This window comes from Chelonoidis abingdonii, chromosome 7 (genome assembly GCF_003597395.2).
Source record: "Chelonoidis abingdonii isolate Lonesome George chromosome 7, CheloAbing_2.0, whole genome shotgun sequence".
Classification (NCBI taxonomy): Eukaryota; Metazoa; Chordata; order Testudines; family Testudinidae; genus Chelonoidis; species Chelonoidis abingdonii.
Window position 1 is genome coordinate 56,284,372 of NC_133775.1, and position 15,719 is coordinate 56,300,090.

Genomic DNA, 15,719 nt, shown 5'->3' on the forward strand with positions numbered 1-15,719 from the left:
AGGCGCTCAGCAGGCTGGTCCTGTATGTTGTAACAGTGGGCAAGGTCCCCTTTGAGGAAAATGATAGAGGTGATTTGGATGAAAGTTGTCCAGAGGACGTGCAGGACTATGTGGAGATAGCAGACCTTAGGAAAAGTCTGGTCTCTCCTGGTGAAGGAAGCCCAGTTGAGAACCTGCTGAGAGACTTGATCCAACATCCCTTTTTCTGGAGCAAGCAGATGTAAGTGCCATGAATGAAAATTACAGACCCTCAAACAGCAGATTTGCAAGCTGCCCCATTCTGTCAAGAATCAGCACAGCAGGCCATCTCCAACGTGCCTTTGATTCCACAGCAGGTACAGGTTCCTGAGAGACGTTGGGAATGAGAGCGATATCAAAACACGCAACACCAAGCATCACAACAACAAGAGTGAGATTCTGAAAGCTTTGAATTGTGATGGGCACCCTCTGCAGCAGTGGACTGAGCAGGTAAGCTGTTTTGCTGTGGACGTGCAAGGGGTAAGCGTTCTCATAGGACTTACAGGCCCCATTTTTAAACCTTAACTGGAAGTGTAACTCCAACCCTATCCAGAAAACATGGAGGCATAATCTAATCAAATCTAAGAGATTTAAAAACTACCATCACAGTCTGCTGGAGTGGTGTACACGGAGCTTTCAGAGAGTGGTTTGTAGACATCGCCTTAGCGACTTGCTGCTTAAGTTGTGACAAGCCTTTTAAATGGAGAAGGCGGTTAGAGTAATTTGCCCTGTGTTGGACTGCAGCTGTGAGGGTGTGCAAAGGGAGGAAAAAAGAGGGAACTTGTTAAAAAGCATTTGAGCTTGGAAGGTACTTGACTACAATGGCAATGAGTGCAGTACAGAAGAATCTTAGACCTGGTTTACATTTAGAAGCTGTATCTGGGTAAATAACTGTCGGCTAGGGCTGTTATTTTAGCTGATGTATTTGTACTGGTATGAGCCCTAATGTGGACACAGTTACATCAGTATAAAGATGCCTTATACAGGCACAGCCTATTTTGCTTCCAGAACCAGAATAAGCTGTACTGATACAAGACACTTTTTCCTATGGATATAACTGGCCACAGCTGCGGGTAGGTTGCTGCTTTAATTATACCAATACAGTTAAAGTAGCAAAACTTTCTAATATAGACAAGCCTCTAGACAGCTTTCACTTACTTAATGAATTTATATATTAAGACTAACACAGGCATCCGTCCCAGGCCCCATGTGCCTCAGTTTCAGCACAGTAAAAAACCACAGCGGCACAGTGTACCACCCAGGTCCTTTGCCCCAGTTCTTTTCCCTTCAGATCTCTTCCGTGGTGTACATAGGATGGAGGGCTGCCCTAATGGAGTAACTGAGGATTCCCCTTGGACATAAAAATATCCAGGTGTCATAAAAGCGATGTAGTCAGCTCTGACACCTGTTCCCAGCCCCCATGGGGTAGGGAGCATTGCTGGAGTGGAAATGTGGATGGCCAGGGTACTCTGAGCTCTGGTGATCCTTGGACAGTATTGTAGTCCATATAGGCCTTTCCAAATACTGCCACAACTATGAGGGTGAAAAGGTGATACAAAACCACATTTGTCCCTCTCACCCAGAAGAACTCAGACACCCCTGAAGATCTAGCGCTAAATCATGATGATACCATAATAATAGTCATGCCATTTTATCTCTTAGCCCTGCTTTTCCCCAAATGCCTGTGCAAAGAGAAGGGAATTTGGGAAAGAGATGTGTTGTGTCCAGAAGATTAACAAGTCCACACCCTAGCAAACTAGATAATAGAACATAGAAATTTCTATGCTATTAAGCATACATTTTAATATAAGTGCCATAAAATATTGCTCCATCTATGAGAAATTTATGTGTGTATGATATTTCTGCAGAGTGAGACCGCTGCAGCCAGGGGAGGCTGTATTTTATGATGTGTGACTGGGATGGAATAATCCAGAGTGTTTATTTCAGATTGACAGATTGGTTCTGGATAGCATGCTCAAACCCTTCAACAACAAGAACCAGAACAAGAACAAGAAGAAACAGTATGAAAACTATGTCACGGACCTACTGAAGTTCATCAGGAACATGGGCGAGCACTTTGATGAGAAGGATGAAAAGTAAGTGATTGCTTCACAGTCTCTAGGGATGAACAGTCCCTAGGAATCTTTGTCTGTCTGCTAGTCCCAGTAGGTTTAAAAACAGGAATCCCTTCTTCAAAAGGACATATTACCATTCTAGGAGGGTAAAAATATGCAGGGTATGGGAAAAAGACCATTTCCCGATACCTCAGTGTGTTATAAACTTAAGTGTCCAGGTTATGAAGGATAGCTCCTCCAGCAGCACAGTGCTGTGTACTTGCATAGAATAATGTTATGTGGATACAGTGTATCATATTATGAAGTCACAATACTAAGTGCCAGCTGGGTACTCTAGATAACCCCAGGCTCACCACCCAAAGGCAAGTTACACCATCAAGATGCTTCTGGGAACTAGCTTCCAGATCATCTCTGTGGTCACCCATTGATCAACAGCTCTTGTTCCGTGGGGCCATTAGCCTCTCCTTCCATCTGCAGAGGAAATTCTGTTGCCGAAGTTCAGTGGTGCTTTCAGCCCATGCTCATCTGCCCACTTTGCAGTGAGGAGTCAAGCTAAATTACTGCAGTGCTGATAGTCCTCCAAACCTTCCCACGGGGGCCCAGAAGGACAGACAAGTTCTCCCACAACTCACTGGGGAAGAATCGTAGAGCAACTCTGCTTACTGCAGCACAATGAACCGTAGGATATGATTCCAGAAGTCCTATCAACGCACAGAGGGGAGTGCAACACCAGTGAGAACACAGTAACTCAAGTATGCTTTGCCATATGGCTGCAGTGCTCACACCATGTCTAGGCTAAGCCAGGTTCCAATCACCCATCTTATCTCTGCAGCGAAGACATGCCTTATTAAGGTGCTTTGATGATTGAACTATATGAGGATTTTGAAAATAATGAGATAAATGGCCCCTCATCCATGAAGAGATTAGTCCTGTGGGATGGAGAAATAGGATAGTGGGAGAGAATGGAAAAGGCAGAATGTGTCAGATCAGAGAGATAATGGATATTAATTATTGCTGGAAATTCTCTCTTGTTTTCAGAAAGGTGCTGAAATGGCTTTCACTTTGCAGGGAAAGAAATGGGGAAACCTGACCATTTGTTCTGAACCTTTGACACTTTTTAGCAGAGTAGGCTTCCCAAGTGAAAAATCAATTGTTCTTCTTCTGTTTCAGGGTCAAGGAAATAATCAAGGAGCCCTCGGAGTATTTCGTGAACCTGTTTCCAGAACTGACAGTTTATGTCTACAAATGTTTATGCAGCATACAGCATCATAGACATTTTCCAAGCCCTGAGAGTCTTTCTCAGGTGTAGCATGTTCTATTGCTTCAGGTTATACAGCTGAATCCCATTGACTAACTTCCTTTTCAGCACCATTTCGTTCAGCTGCCAAAAAGTCTCATGCAAAGCGGGAAAGGGGCTGGGTGAGTGGAGGATATCGGATTTTCTGTCAGTGGATCTGGTTTCTGGATTCAGCACTGAAGCACTCAGTGGTAAAGATGCTATGTTTGAGTGGGGTCAGGGAGGACAATTACATTGAGGAAAGGAAGAACTAAATGCTAGAAGGGCAAGTGCCAGGTCTGGGGTTGGGGCTGCAGGATAGGCACCCCTCTCCCGGCAGGTCCGGGCTTGGGGAGGGGCACCCTAGCCGCACCTGGATGAAGGCCGGTCCAGGCCACGTCTGGGTCCGGGTGCCATGGCAGGTCCAAGCCACAGCGGAGCTGGGGCCGGCAGAGGGGCACCCCTCACCTAGCTGGAGCAGATCCCTGAGCGCCTGTGTGTTCCTAAATAGGCCGTTGCACAGCCGTGTGGCTTACAGGGAACTTCGGACAGGACTGCTTCCTCTGTTCACTGGCTGCTTCCTTTCTCCCTTCTGGTGCAGTTAGTCCATGGACAGAGAAGGAGGGAGGAGTAGGGGGTCCCTTGGAGGATTTAGTCTTCCTTTCTATCATTGAGTCCCCCTCTTGGAAAACATTTCCAGCTGATATTCAGGAGACAGTGTCTCGATGTAAGGATATTCCCTGGTGGTTTTCCCACCTGTTTCCCAGTCCTTTGTCTCCCTTCCTGCTTGATGGCTCTGTTTACAGCTTAAATGCAAATTAAGCAGAGCACACGTTCCTGAGACAGACCTGTTGCTAACCACAGTTTGGAACATGTGTTAATTACATCATACAGGGAAGTCGTGTAACTTCACATACTGCATTGCCACACACATTTTATTAGGATAGTATTGATCAGCTAATCTTCAAATGATACTTACAAGACATGTCTTATACAAAGATTATTACAATTGTGCATAGGGTGTAGACACGAGTACATTGTCACACTGCAATCCTGTACCTGTGCTGTGTATTCACTGTCAGGTTTGGCCTCTCTCTCACCTGAGCAGGCAGGTCCTTCTGTTCCCATGGGCTGTGCCCACCAATCCCAGTTATCAAATAGGCTGGCATTACATTTACTCTTTGTTTAAAAGCATAAAAGACAACTTGCTGTGAGGAGAGTCCTAGCTTCAATGCCAGCCTGGGCTCTTTAATCTTTCTTCCCCAGAGAGAAGCTTTCCAGCTCTCTCGAGATCTGTCTTTGTAGTTGGGATTGAAAACTAACTAAACTGGGCTTTTCTCTTTTAAATGTTGCATAAATACCAGTAACAGCTGGATGAGTGACAAGCCCAGGTATACAGTTATATAGTTGTTTTATAAGCAGTTGTTTCACTAGAAGTTGGAGAGACATTTACAACGTGTATTTAATGCATCCAGTTGGTAATCTCATACATTTTCATTTTAATGCTACATCATTATGGGAGTCTGGAACTATTTCTATGTAGTATGGAAAACAGGAAGCTGATCTTGCAAAAGCTAACAATTGTAAGTAATGCTGAATCCTGGGAGTAGGCTCACTGAAGCCAAAGGGAGTACTGGGATAAGTAAGTATTCCTTATGTAAGTAAGGCTTTACAGGGTCTGCCCCCAGATTCAGCACAGCACTGGTGCAGAAGATTTGATGCGTGAGGGCTGGCAGGTGTGAATATATTTTCCTGTATCTATTCACAATACACATATTGATGCTTATGATATGTAATCAGTGCAGTTAGATGCCTGCAGGGTTCTTTGCTTTTTCAACTGTACCTGCTTTCTCTCCTATCTGATATATGCAGTTATTGAATTTTTGTCTTTTACAGTGAGATTTGTCATCAGTATTCCCAGATAAATCTGGAATAAACTCAGCTGGACAATCAGTTCTTATTGCACCTGCATAGAAGGAGAGTTAGTGACAAGTGGGTGGGTTACAAGGCCATGTAAATGCTCTAGGACTCAGGAGTTCTTCAGCACTCCTGTGGGGGTAAACTGGGCAGGGAGGATGAAGCTCAGCACCTACTCAGAGGAGGCCCTTTCAACACTCTGGATGGGAGTCAAGGTTCAGCTGCAGAAAGGGAAGGGAGAGGAAGACTGTGATGTGACATGCTGCTGTCCCATGCATTGAAAGTCTAGAGCATTCCTGCACTCAGGCAGCACCAATTAGGCACACCTGCAGAACATGCTCCACCCAGAGTAGTGGACCTTAAAAAGGGTGAGACTGACTACAAAATAGGGAGGAGGAGAATAGGGTGAGACTGGTCACTAAATAGGGAAGCTGCCAGGTTTGCTAATGAGCTTCCATAGCAAGGGGGAGCTCAGTCTTAGGCAGTCGCTAACCTTTTTCTTCCATGCACCGCCATCTTTGTCTGGGGCAGATTGGCATGACAAACTAGATATGAGCGAAGGCTCTGGAGAGCTTCTTCTAGTCCTGCAATGGGACCTGGGAAGTGCTGCCAGCGACTAGAGACAAGGAGACTTTAAATCAGGCTCTGAAACTACTCCAGGAGTGAGCTGAACTGCTGGGAGCAGTAAGTAGCTTAAGTCCTGAACCTCTGCTAATAACGTGTATAAGGTTTGGCTGTCCATAGGCCATTAAAGATGCTATATGTTTATGTTGCTTGGATGGGTTGGGGAAAGGCAAGACAGACCCTAATGAGTGTGTCAAACAGGTTTTCCAATATATTTGGTGCAGCAACATTTAGGATTCAAAGTTGGATATACGGAGTCACTGTGCAGGAAGATCTACCAGCTGGTGGTCAAGGAACCTCGGTGGGAAAGAAGAAATTCAGTGGTCTTTGCTCACTTGTCCTCTGGACTGATGGGACTCTTGCATGTCAGCTATTTTGTCTCAGATGTTCTTGCATCATAATTAGAAACTATATCAACAAGAGGGATTCCATTTTGGAATGGGAAACATAATGATGCCCATATACACACAGTGCAGGACTAGGGGGTTACACTCATCTCAAGGATTGGTGGATTCAAGTCACAGGAGTAGACCAGGCAGTCTCACATTCCACATATCCAAATCATTGTAATTTATTTATGTAGGGTGTTTTCAGACTCAATAATAAAAATAATGTACAGATGTATTTTAGTGCCCTTGGCCCCTACTGCCTCCCTTGATCTCACTCACCCATTGCCTCTGCTGCCCCCCCATGTCTCCCCCAGGCTTCCCATAGTCCCCTGACGCCCCATTACTCTCCCCATGTTGCCCTGGGCTCCCTTCCCCAGGCCTGTACCCTGGGCTCATCCCGCTCCTTGCCTCTTGACATGGTGAATAGTAAGGCCAGCCCACGGCTGGATCTGGAGGGGGCAAAGCCCACAGCCTCGCCACTCTGAGGGGCTGAAGCCCAGAGCCCTGTAGCTTAAGCTGGGGGGAGGGGGGGCTGAAGCATGGAGCCTGCTGCCAGAGCCCCAAAGCTGAAAGACGGGGAAGAGGGGGGCTGAAGCAAGAGCCCCACAGCTGAAGGAAGGAAGGGATCTGTCAGGGGCTGGAGCCAGCCGCACAGCAAGGTGAGCCCAGCACCTGCTGGAGAGCACGGGGAGGGGCCGGGTGGGAGGCTGTGGGCCAAGCTAGGTACGGTCACCACTGCAGGATTCGGCCTCCTAACTTTCATCCCTGCAGGATTCAGCCTGGTACTTGATTTCCAGCCCGATCTGTGTCCGGCACTTCCACCCCAGCAGGGCTCCCCAGGGATACACCATCCCACCGACCTCCCCATTGCACCCCATGCGCTAGGGCAGAACCCGCAGCACAGAGAAGACTTGGATCCTTGTTGCTCTGCAGGGAACTTTGCAGTGTCTGTTAGCTCCAACCTGGCTCGGGGGTTCAGGTGCAAAGAACCCCACTCAATCAAAATAATTTCCCCCCAGTGGCTGGTAAATTCACCCGGGCCCCTCTAAAGGGCAGCAAGTCTGGCAAAGCCCTCGCCCAGCCTGGGCTGGGATTCGACACCAGGCAGTGGGCAGGGTTGCAAGCCGAGATCTATTGCTCTGGGCCCATGACCTGGTTACGATGCCTCTTGACGCTAATGGAGACTGGGTGCGCTGCCCGTCCTCCACCACTAGGCGGTGGGAAGAGCAGCAGCTGTGGCTGGAGCCATGTGGAGGAGTTGCTCTCTGCTCAGCTGCTGACACCTGACAGTGGCTGGCTTCCAGACTGGACTCCAAGAGGTTGGTGGTGGCGCCACCCAAATACAAAAAAACCCCATACAAAAACAAGCAAACCCTTTAAACCCAGGAAGGTGCACTTGGGAATTCCTGCCTGTGGGGTACCCTCAAGCCCTTTCACACACTCCTCCCCCCCATCCCAACGGAAGAGCTGAGGGAAAAAAACCAAAGAAAATCAGCTGTTGCTACCAGCTAATTAAATAACATATGCACAACCCTCTTAGGACATGAAAAATCCAATCCTGTTCTTGAAATAGGTAAATTTTATTAAAAACAAAAAGAAAATATATCTAAAAACTCAGACTATTGCTAGGTTAAAAAAAACCAATTATGGGATTAAGAATCAAGGTAGCTTCTTGAGGTCCAGCTTAAAGGTTACAAGCAAAAGAAAAGCATTTGGGGGTTAGCACAGAGGAATCCACATGCCTTACAGAAATAAGAGATAAACCTAATTGCATCTTCCTAAACATTTCCTGATCTACTTACATATCTGGGGTTTCAAATGAATAGTTTCTAGGTACGATTTGATGATTTTTAAGACCTGGTGCAAGCTTCTTACAGCACTGCTGCTCTGTGTCTCCTCTCTGGAGAGAACAACTACAGACAGACAAAAGGGGAGTCTTGATTCAATTTTAAAAAGCTGTAGCCTTCCCACTGGCTTTTTTGGCCAGGTGCCCACTGACTTCCTTTTCTAACCCTTTACAGGTAAAGCAAGTAGAGAACAGCTACCAAGAGGGATTTTACAGCTAGCTGGCTGGCTGGATGTCCATAAAAGAGAACTGCCCCCGCCTTTCATTTATCAGACTATCTTTAGAAATCTCACATTTGTACCTTCTTTGCGTTTTGTCAAATCTGCAGTGAAAAGTGTTCTTAAAATGAACATGTGGTGGGTCATCATCCAGGACTGCTATAACATGAAATATATTGCAGAGTTCAGTCACAAATTTAATTAAGGCATGATTTTTTTAATGAGTGTCATCAGCGTGGAAACATATCGCATGAAGGGGCATATGAATGTTTAGCATATGTGGCATGTAGATACCTTGCAATGCTGGCTACAAAAGTACCATGCAAATGCCTGTTCTCACTTTCTGGTGACATTTTAAATAAGAAGAGGGCAGGATTATCTCCTGTAAATGTACACAAACTTGTTTGTCTTAGCAATTGGCTGAACAAGAAGTAGGACTGAGTGGACATGTAGGCTCTAAAGTTTTACACTGTTTTGTTTTTGAGTTCAGTTATGGAACAAAAAGACAATCACGACAAAGACATTGCACTACTGTATTTGTATGACGTGAATTAAAAATACTATTTCTTTTATCATTTTTACAGTGCAAATATTTGTAATAAAAATAAATACACGTTGTAGTCTGTAACTGAAATCAAAATATAAAAATGTAGAAAAACATCCAAAATATTTAATAAATTTCAATTAGTATTGTTTAACGATGCAATTAAAACTGTGATTAATCATGATTAATTTTTAATCACGTTTATTTTTTAATTCATCACATCCGTTAACTGCAATTAATCGACAGCCCTCATTAATATGATCCTGAGAAACACCTTATGATTACAGCTTCTCTATCACTAGAAGAAGATACAAAACTGTGTATTCTAACAAATGACTAGTGACTGATGTGTAAATAGAAACATTTTCTGTGATGGGGATGTGGTAATGGATTATGAACTAAATTCTCTGCCTGCTCTCTTCTGGATGAGTATTTTATTGTCTTAAAGGTTAAAACAAAATTCAGAACATATTATCTTAATACAGTTGACTTAATATATCAACATATTAGTGCCTTGTTTTGTTAATCTTGAGATAGCTGGTATCAAATGTAAATTGTTATCTTATAGTTTTTGCATCATTTTGTCATGGCTTAATAGCACTCTACTAAACATGAAAATGGTAAAACATGACAGATCACATCATGTTAAGGCCCTGCAGGACTGGACTATAGTACCATGGGGGGTTTGGGCTGCTGACACTGCCACATCACCACAGGAGGATGAGGCTAAACTTCTACAGGAGGACCCTGTGAGGCTGGAGTTGGCAGAACATATTGCCCAGCAAGACCTGAGTGGCAGCCTCTCACAGCCCCCTGATTTGCCCATACCAGTACTTAAACCAGGAAGCCATGAAGGGGACCTGTCTGAACAACAACACAGAGTGCCTGCTGTGACATTATTGACATGAATGGTGACCATATAGATCATTGTTGCACACAAGATCCGACAGTTGCACCAAATCTTGTACAAAGGAGGTCAAGTAAGGTGTCTATGAAAAGATTGTAATTTGCTGGTTATGATTATGCTGTCTGTATGTGTGTATCATGTTTGTATTTGAAGTTTATGAATATTGGCTATGTACTTGTATCTCAATATGTTTGATTCTAAGTAGCATTAGTGAAGCATTTGGTCAGCTTCTTGAGAAAGTAATTTTCAGATTAAATTCCCAATCAATAAACACTTAACTAACAATGGACCTTGGGAGACTCCAATCCACATATGAGGAGCCTCCCTGGGAACATTCAAGCTGGCATGTGAGCAATGGCTGCTCTACCTGTAGAGAACTGAGTCATGCATGGATATGTGGCTTGCCCAGGTGACCCCAAACTCCACCTTGCTGCTGTGATTTTCCACAGTAAGACCAAAGGGGTGTCCTTCCACGTGGCAGAGGATAGAAAAGGCCCTGGAAACCCCTCCATTTTTGTCTTCAATTCTGCTTCTGACCACAGAAGGAACTTTGCTAGAAACTGAAGCTCTGAACAAAGACCTGAATGACCCATCCAAGCTGGATGCTTGTACTCCAGCGACTTGATTTGTTTTAAATCGGCAGTAATCCCATCACGCCTGAAACAAGCCTGAAATAAGAACTTTGCAATTGTTATATGTATCTGTTTCCATGTAACCAATTTTAACTCTCATCTATATTTCTTTCTTTCTATGAATAAACCTTTAGATTTTAGATTCTAAAGACTGGCAACAGCGTGATTTGTGGGTAATATCTGCCTGGTATATTGACCTGGGTCTAGGGCTTGGTCCTTTGGGATCGGAGAACCTTTTTTCTTTTACTGGGGTATTGGTTTTCATAACCATTTATCCCCATAGGAGCAGTGCTGGTGGTGATACAAGGGAACTGGAGTATCTGAGGGAATTGCTTTTCTGACTTCTGCTCTGAGCGGCATGGTAAGGGGGCTGAGGGTTTGAAAAAGGGGCAGGAGGTCCTGGGGGACGGGGAGCAGGGGGCGGTTGGATGGGGCAAAGGTTCTCGGAGGGTGGTCAGGGGACAGGGAATGGCGGGGGTTGGATAAGCGTGGGAGTCCTGGGGGCCTGACAGGGGTGAGGATAGGGGTCTGACCAGCCAGGGGACAGGGAGAATGGGGGCTGGATAGGGGATGGGGCCTTGGGGCCAGTTAGGTGGGGGGTCCTGGGCAGGGGCAGTTGTATGGGTCAGTGGTTCTGAGGGGAGCAGTTAGAGGGTGAGAAGTGGGAGGGGTCAGATGGGAGGCAGGCTGTTTGTGGAGGCACAGCCTTCCCTACCCAGCCCTCCATACAGTTTTGCATCCATTAGTCATTACTGCCCATCCCTGAGGAGTTGACAGTGTTCTCTGTAGCATGATGTGGTCTGTACTTTCTCTCATCTTTCTCCCAGGGGCAGTTTTTTTTCCTCATCACTCTTTAGTGATGAGTGCTCTATTGTTGCTGATAGTTGAAGGAGTTCTTATTACACTGCCTCTTATTTTAGACATTGGGGTAGCAAGTTCCTCCCTGTTTTAGGATATTGTCTATCACGCTGGTTGCTCCATCATTCATCTCTGAGTTTGCACTCTGCTTTAGACCTTCTTCCTCCAGGTTACAGTCACTGCCCAGGGATGTAGGAACTGGGAGCTTGTAGAGACTTTAGCACTTCCAAAACGTTAGGGATTGCAGTAATAAATAAAGGAAACACAAGATTTGGAACAGAAGCTCATCTGTCTCTATTAAAAGTGGACAAATTTAGCTATGCCACAAAACTACTGATTAAAGCAATATTAAACAGTTTGTTTTAGCTCTAGCTCCCTCCTCCCAATAAAAAAAAGGTGGCTATGCCCCTGCTGCTTCTGTATTTCATGGAATCATAGGACTGGAAAGGACCTCAAGATGTCATCTAGTCCAATCCCCTGAACTCACAGCAGGACTCAGTATTAACTAGACCATCCCTGACAGGTGTTTGTCTAAGCTGCTCTTAAAAATCTCCAATGACAGTGATTCCATAACCTCCCTAGACAATTTATTCCAGTGCTTAACTCCCCTGACAAGAAGTTTTTCTTAATGTCCAGCCTAAATTACCCTTGCTGCAATTTAAGCCCATTGCTTCTTGTCATATCTTCAGAGGTTAACAAGAACAATTTACCTCCCTCCTCCGTGTAACAACTTTTTATGTACTTGAAAACTGTTATCATGACCCCTCTGTCTTCTCTTTTCCAGACTAAACAAACCCAATTTTTTCAATCTTCCTTCATAGGTCATGTTTTCTAGCCCTTTAATTGTTTTTGTTGCTCCTATTTGCAAATAAGTCCCATGTTATTTCAGTCTCTGCCAGTGTTCCAAGCCTTTGAGCTTCTGCAATTCCCAGAGATGGCCACAGGGTGTAGGGCAAGTGGTTTGGTGAAGAATCCTTGTAGCAGCTGATGAGGTGTGATGAGCTCTGGGAATCACCACATGGTCCTGAAGACCTGGGTGCCACTCAGCTGTGCTCAGCAGGAGCTTAGGGAGAGGGGAGGTGATGCCTGTACCTGGTGAGGCCATTTAGGCCTCTCTAAGTACAGGCATCACCTCCCAAGCTCCTGCTGAGCACATCTACACTTAATGTAGGCAAAATAGAGGCCAGTCCAGGCCCTGCCTGGGGGAGACCCTAACCAAGGTGTTTGACCTCGTGCTTACACAGTAGGATACTCCTCCAGCATGAGAAGAAGCAGTAAATGGAGATGAATAGGAACACAGTGCTGGGGTGGGAGAGTAGGAGGAAGAGAGAACTGTCGGGTTGGGGAGAGGGACGATTTGACATAGTCAGGTGACAATTTTTCCAGTTATGCAGGTGCTGGGCCCACGCACTATAGAGTTTGAGGCCCATTTTCCTGAATTTCAGGCACTTTTCTCTGTCTCTTCCTCAAAAGGAAAAAATCACCTCACACTCAGCACAATATGCACACAACCCTCCAGAGCCTGGGGTCTCATCAGCTAGACCTCAGCTTAGTTAGCAAATGTCCATTGAAACCATTTTCAAATGTTGGCAACTCTGGCTAGTGTTTATAAAGTGCTTTGATTGTTAAAGGTGCTATATAGTGTAAGTGCTACATGCTGCCACTAGTGGACATATCTAAACTAGATGGTAGGACTTCTCAGGCTAGGGTTAGGGTTCCCAAGGTATGGCTTGTGGGGTTATGGTTAGGGTACCATATGATAGGACTATTAGGGATAGGGACAGGGTTCCAGATGGTGGGGCTCTTGGGTCTAGGGTTTTAGTTCCAAAACATAACACTCCAGGCGCTAAGTGTATGGTTTCAAAGGGCTGTGCTCCCCAGGCTAGAGTTAAGGTTCCAAAGGTTATGACTCCACATCCTAGGGTTAGGCTTCCAGAGGGTTGGGCTCCCTGGACGAGGGTTAGGGTTCGGAAGGGGAAGGCTCCCCGGGCCAGCATTAGAGTTTCTGAGACTAGGATGCCCTGGGCTAGAGTTAGGGTTCCTACTGGTATGGTTCTTGCAGCTAGGGTTACGGATCCTACAGGTGCAGCTCCCAACTGTGGGGTTAGGATTCATGGGGTATGGTACTTAGGGTTTGGATGGGTATGGGTAGGGCTCCCTAGTTGGGTCCTGTTCCTGGTCAGAAATTCCCCCTAAACACTCTATTTTCAGCTCCCCGGTATTGGAGGTTTCCATTAGGCCGTTTATCTGTGCACAGTTTATCTGTTCAAAGCTCATAGACCTAAAACCTTATGCTAACTTGCTGAAGCTAATCTCTCACAGGATACAGGCCTGTAGGTTTCTTGCATTACTGCTGGATATAATGCAAAGCAGAATATAATGCAAAGCAGTGAATATAATAAAGGCAATCTAGCCCACTAAGCTACAGGTTAGGGTACTTGGAGCTAGAGTTTGGGTTCCTAAGGGTAGGGTTCCCATCCCTAGGATAAGGGTTTCTGTGGGTAGTGTAAATGGAGCTAGCGTTGGGGTTGCCATGGGTAGGGTTCCCTGCCCTAGGGTTTAGGTGGCTATAATAGGGTCCTTGGAGCTAAGTTTGGATGGCTAAGGTTAGGTTACTTGTAGTTAGGGTTAGGGTTCCTGTGGGTATGGCTCCCCACCCTAGACTTAGTGTTTCTATGGGTAAGGTTAAGGGAGCTAGGGTTACAGTTGCTATGGGTAAGGCTCCCTTCCCCAGTGTTAGGTTTCTTATGGATAGGGCTCCCCATCCAAGGGTTAGGGTTCCTGTTGATTAAGACTCCTTGCCCGAGGGTTAGAGTTCCTAAGGGTTTGGTACTTGGAGATAGGGTTTGGGTTGCTATGGGTAGGATTCCCCCCCACCCCCGAGTTAGGGGTTTATTGGATAGGGCTCCCCTCCTCCCAGGATTAGGGTTCCTATAGTTAGGGTAAATGAAGCTATGGTTACGGTTTTGATGGGTGGGGCTCCCTGCCCTAAGGCTAGGGTTCCTATGAGTAGGGCTCTTCCCTGCCCCCAGGGTTAGGGTTCCTATGGATTAGGGTTCCTAAGAAGAGAAGAACGGCCATACTGGGTCAGAGCAAAGGTCCACCTAGCCCAATATCCTATCTTTTGACAGTGGCCAATGGAAGGTGCCCCAGAGGGAATGAACAGAACAGAACTGGCAATCATTGAGTGATCCATCCCCTGTTGCGCATTCCCAGCTTCTGTTAAACAGAGGCTAGGGACACCATCCCTGCCCATCCTGGCTGATAGCCATTGATGGACCTATCATCCATGAATTTATCTAGTTCTTTTCTGAATCTTGTTATAGTCTTGGCCTTCACAAAATCCTCTGGCAAGGAGTTCCACAGGTTGACTGCATTGGGTAGGGCTCCCTACCACCCCTAGAGTAGGGTTCCTATGGGCAGGGCTCCTCCCTCCCCAGGGTTAGATTTCCTGTGGGTAGAGCCTCCTGCCCTAGGGTTAGGGTTCCTATGGATAGAACAAATGGAGCTAGGGTTACAGTTGCAATGATTAGGGCTCCTGTCATAACTGTAAAGGGAAGGGAAAAGCCCTCCTATGTACAATACTATAAAATCCCTCACGGCCAGAGACACCAAAATCCTTTTACCTGTAAAGGGTTAAGAAGCTCAGGAAACCTGGCTGACACCTGACCCAAAGGACCAATAAGGGGACAAGATACTTTCAAATCTTGGTGGGGAGAAGTCTTTTGTTTGTGCTCTTTGTTTTTGTGAAGTTGTCTCTCGTCTTGGTGGACTAAAGAGGGACAGACAATCAATCCAGCTGCTCTCAAAATCTTTCTGATACCATCATCTGCAATTCAAACTTGTATACTAAGGCCAGCACGGCGGCTGTTAAGTTTTATTTTGTTGTTCTTCGGAACTTTAATGTTCCTGTTGCTGAAGCAGCAATTTACCCGTCTTTAGCTTTAGCGGGGCAATTCTGACGAAGTCAGAGTGGCGTGTCCTGCTGGCTATATTGATCTGATTTAATGCAACGGCTGTGAAAGTATTTATTCCATCCTGATTTTACAGAAGTGATTTTTACGTTTCTGTTCTTTAATTAGTAAGCGTTCTTTTAAGCACCTTAGTTGATTTTTCGTCCTTGTTTATAGATCCAATGGACTAGATTTGGTCACACGGACCTGTGGGGGAAAGGAGGGGGGATGGTTAAATTCTCCTTGTGTTAAGATCCAAGGGGTTGGATCGGTGTTCACCAGGAACTTGGTGAAAAAGTCTCTCAAGGCTACCCAGGGAGGGAAAGGTTTTGGGAGGAAAGGGGGTGTTCCAGACTGAGGAATCTGGATGGTGGCAGCAAAATGAGATCTAAGCTGGTAGTTAAGCTTAGAAGTGTTTATGCAGGTCCCCACATCTGTACCCTAAAGTTCAGAGTGGAGGAG

At 45.7% G+C, this 15,719-nt stretch overlaps 1 protein-coding gene across 4 annotated transcripts in view; it reads left to right on the forward strand.

Annotated features, from left to right (window-relative positions):
• RNASEL (ribonuclease L) overlaps nt 1-5,322 on the forward strand; it is a 35,157-nt gene extending 29,835 nt beyond the window's left edge. For all 4 annotated transcript variants that reach the window (XM_075067884.1, XM_075067885.1, XM_075067886.1 and 1 more), the window contains 4 exons: nt 3-220; nt 333-468; nt 1,966-2,114; nt 3,264-5,322. In XM_075067884.1, the coding sequence (XP_074923985.1) occupies nt 3-220; nt 333-468; nt 1,966-2,114; nt 3,264-3,402 (642 nt within the window). In that variant the 3' untranslated portion in view covers nt 3,403-5,322. The remainder of the gene's footprint in view (nt 1-2; nt 221-332; nt 469-1,965; nt 2,115-3,263) is intronic.
• Nucleotides 5,323-15,719: the final 10,397 nt, after the last annotated feature.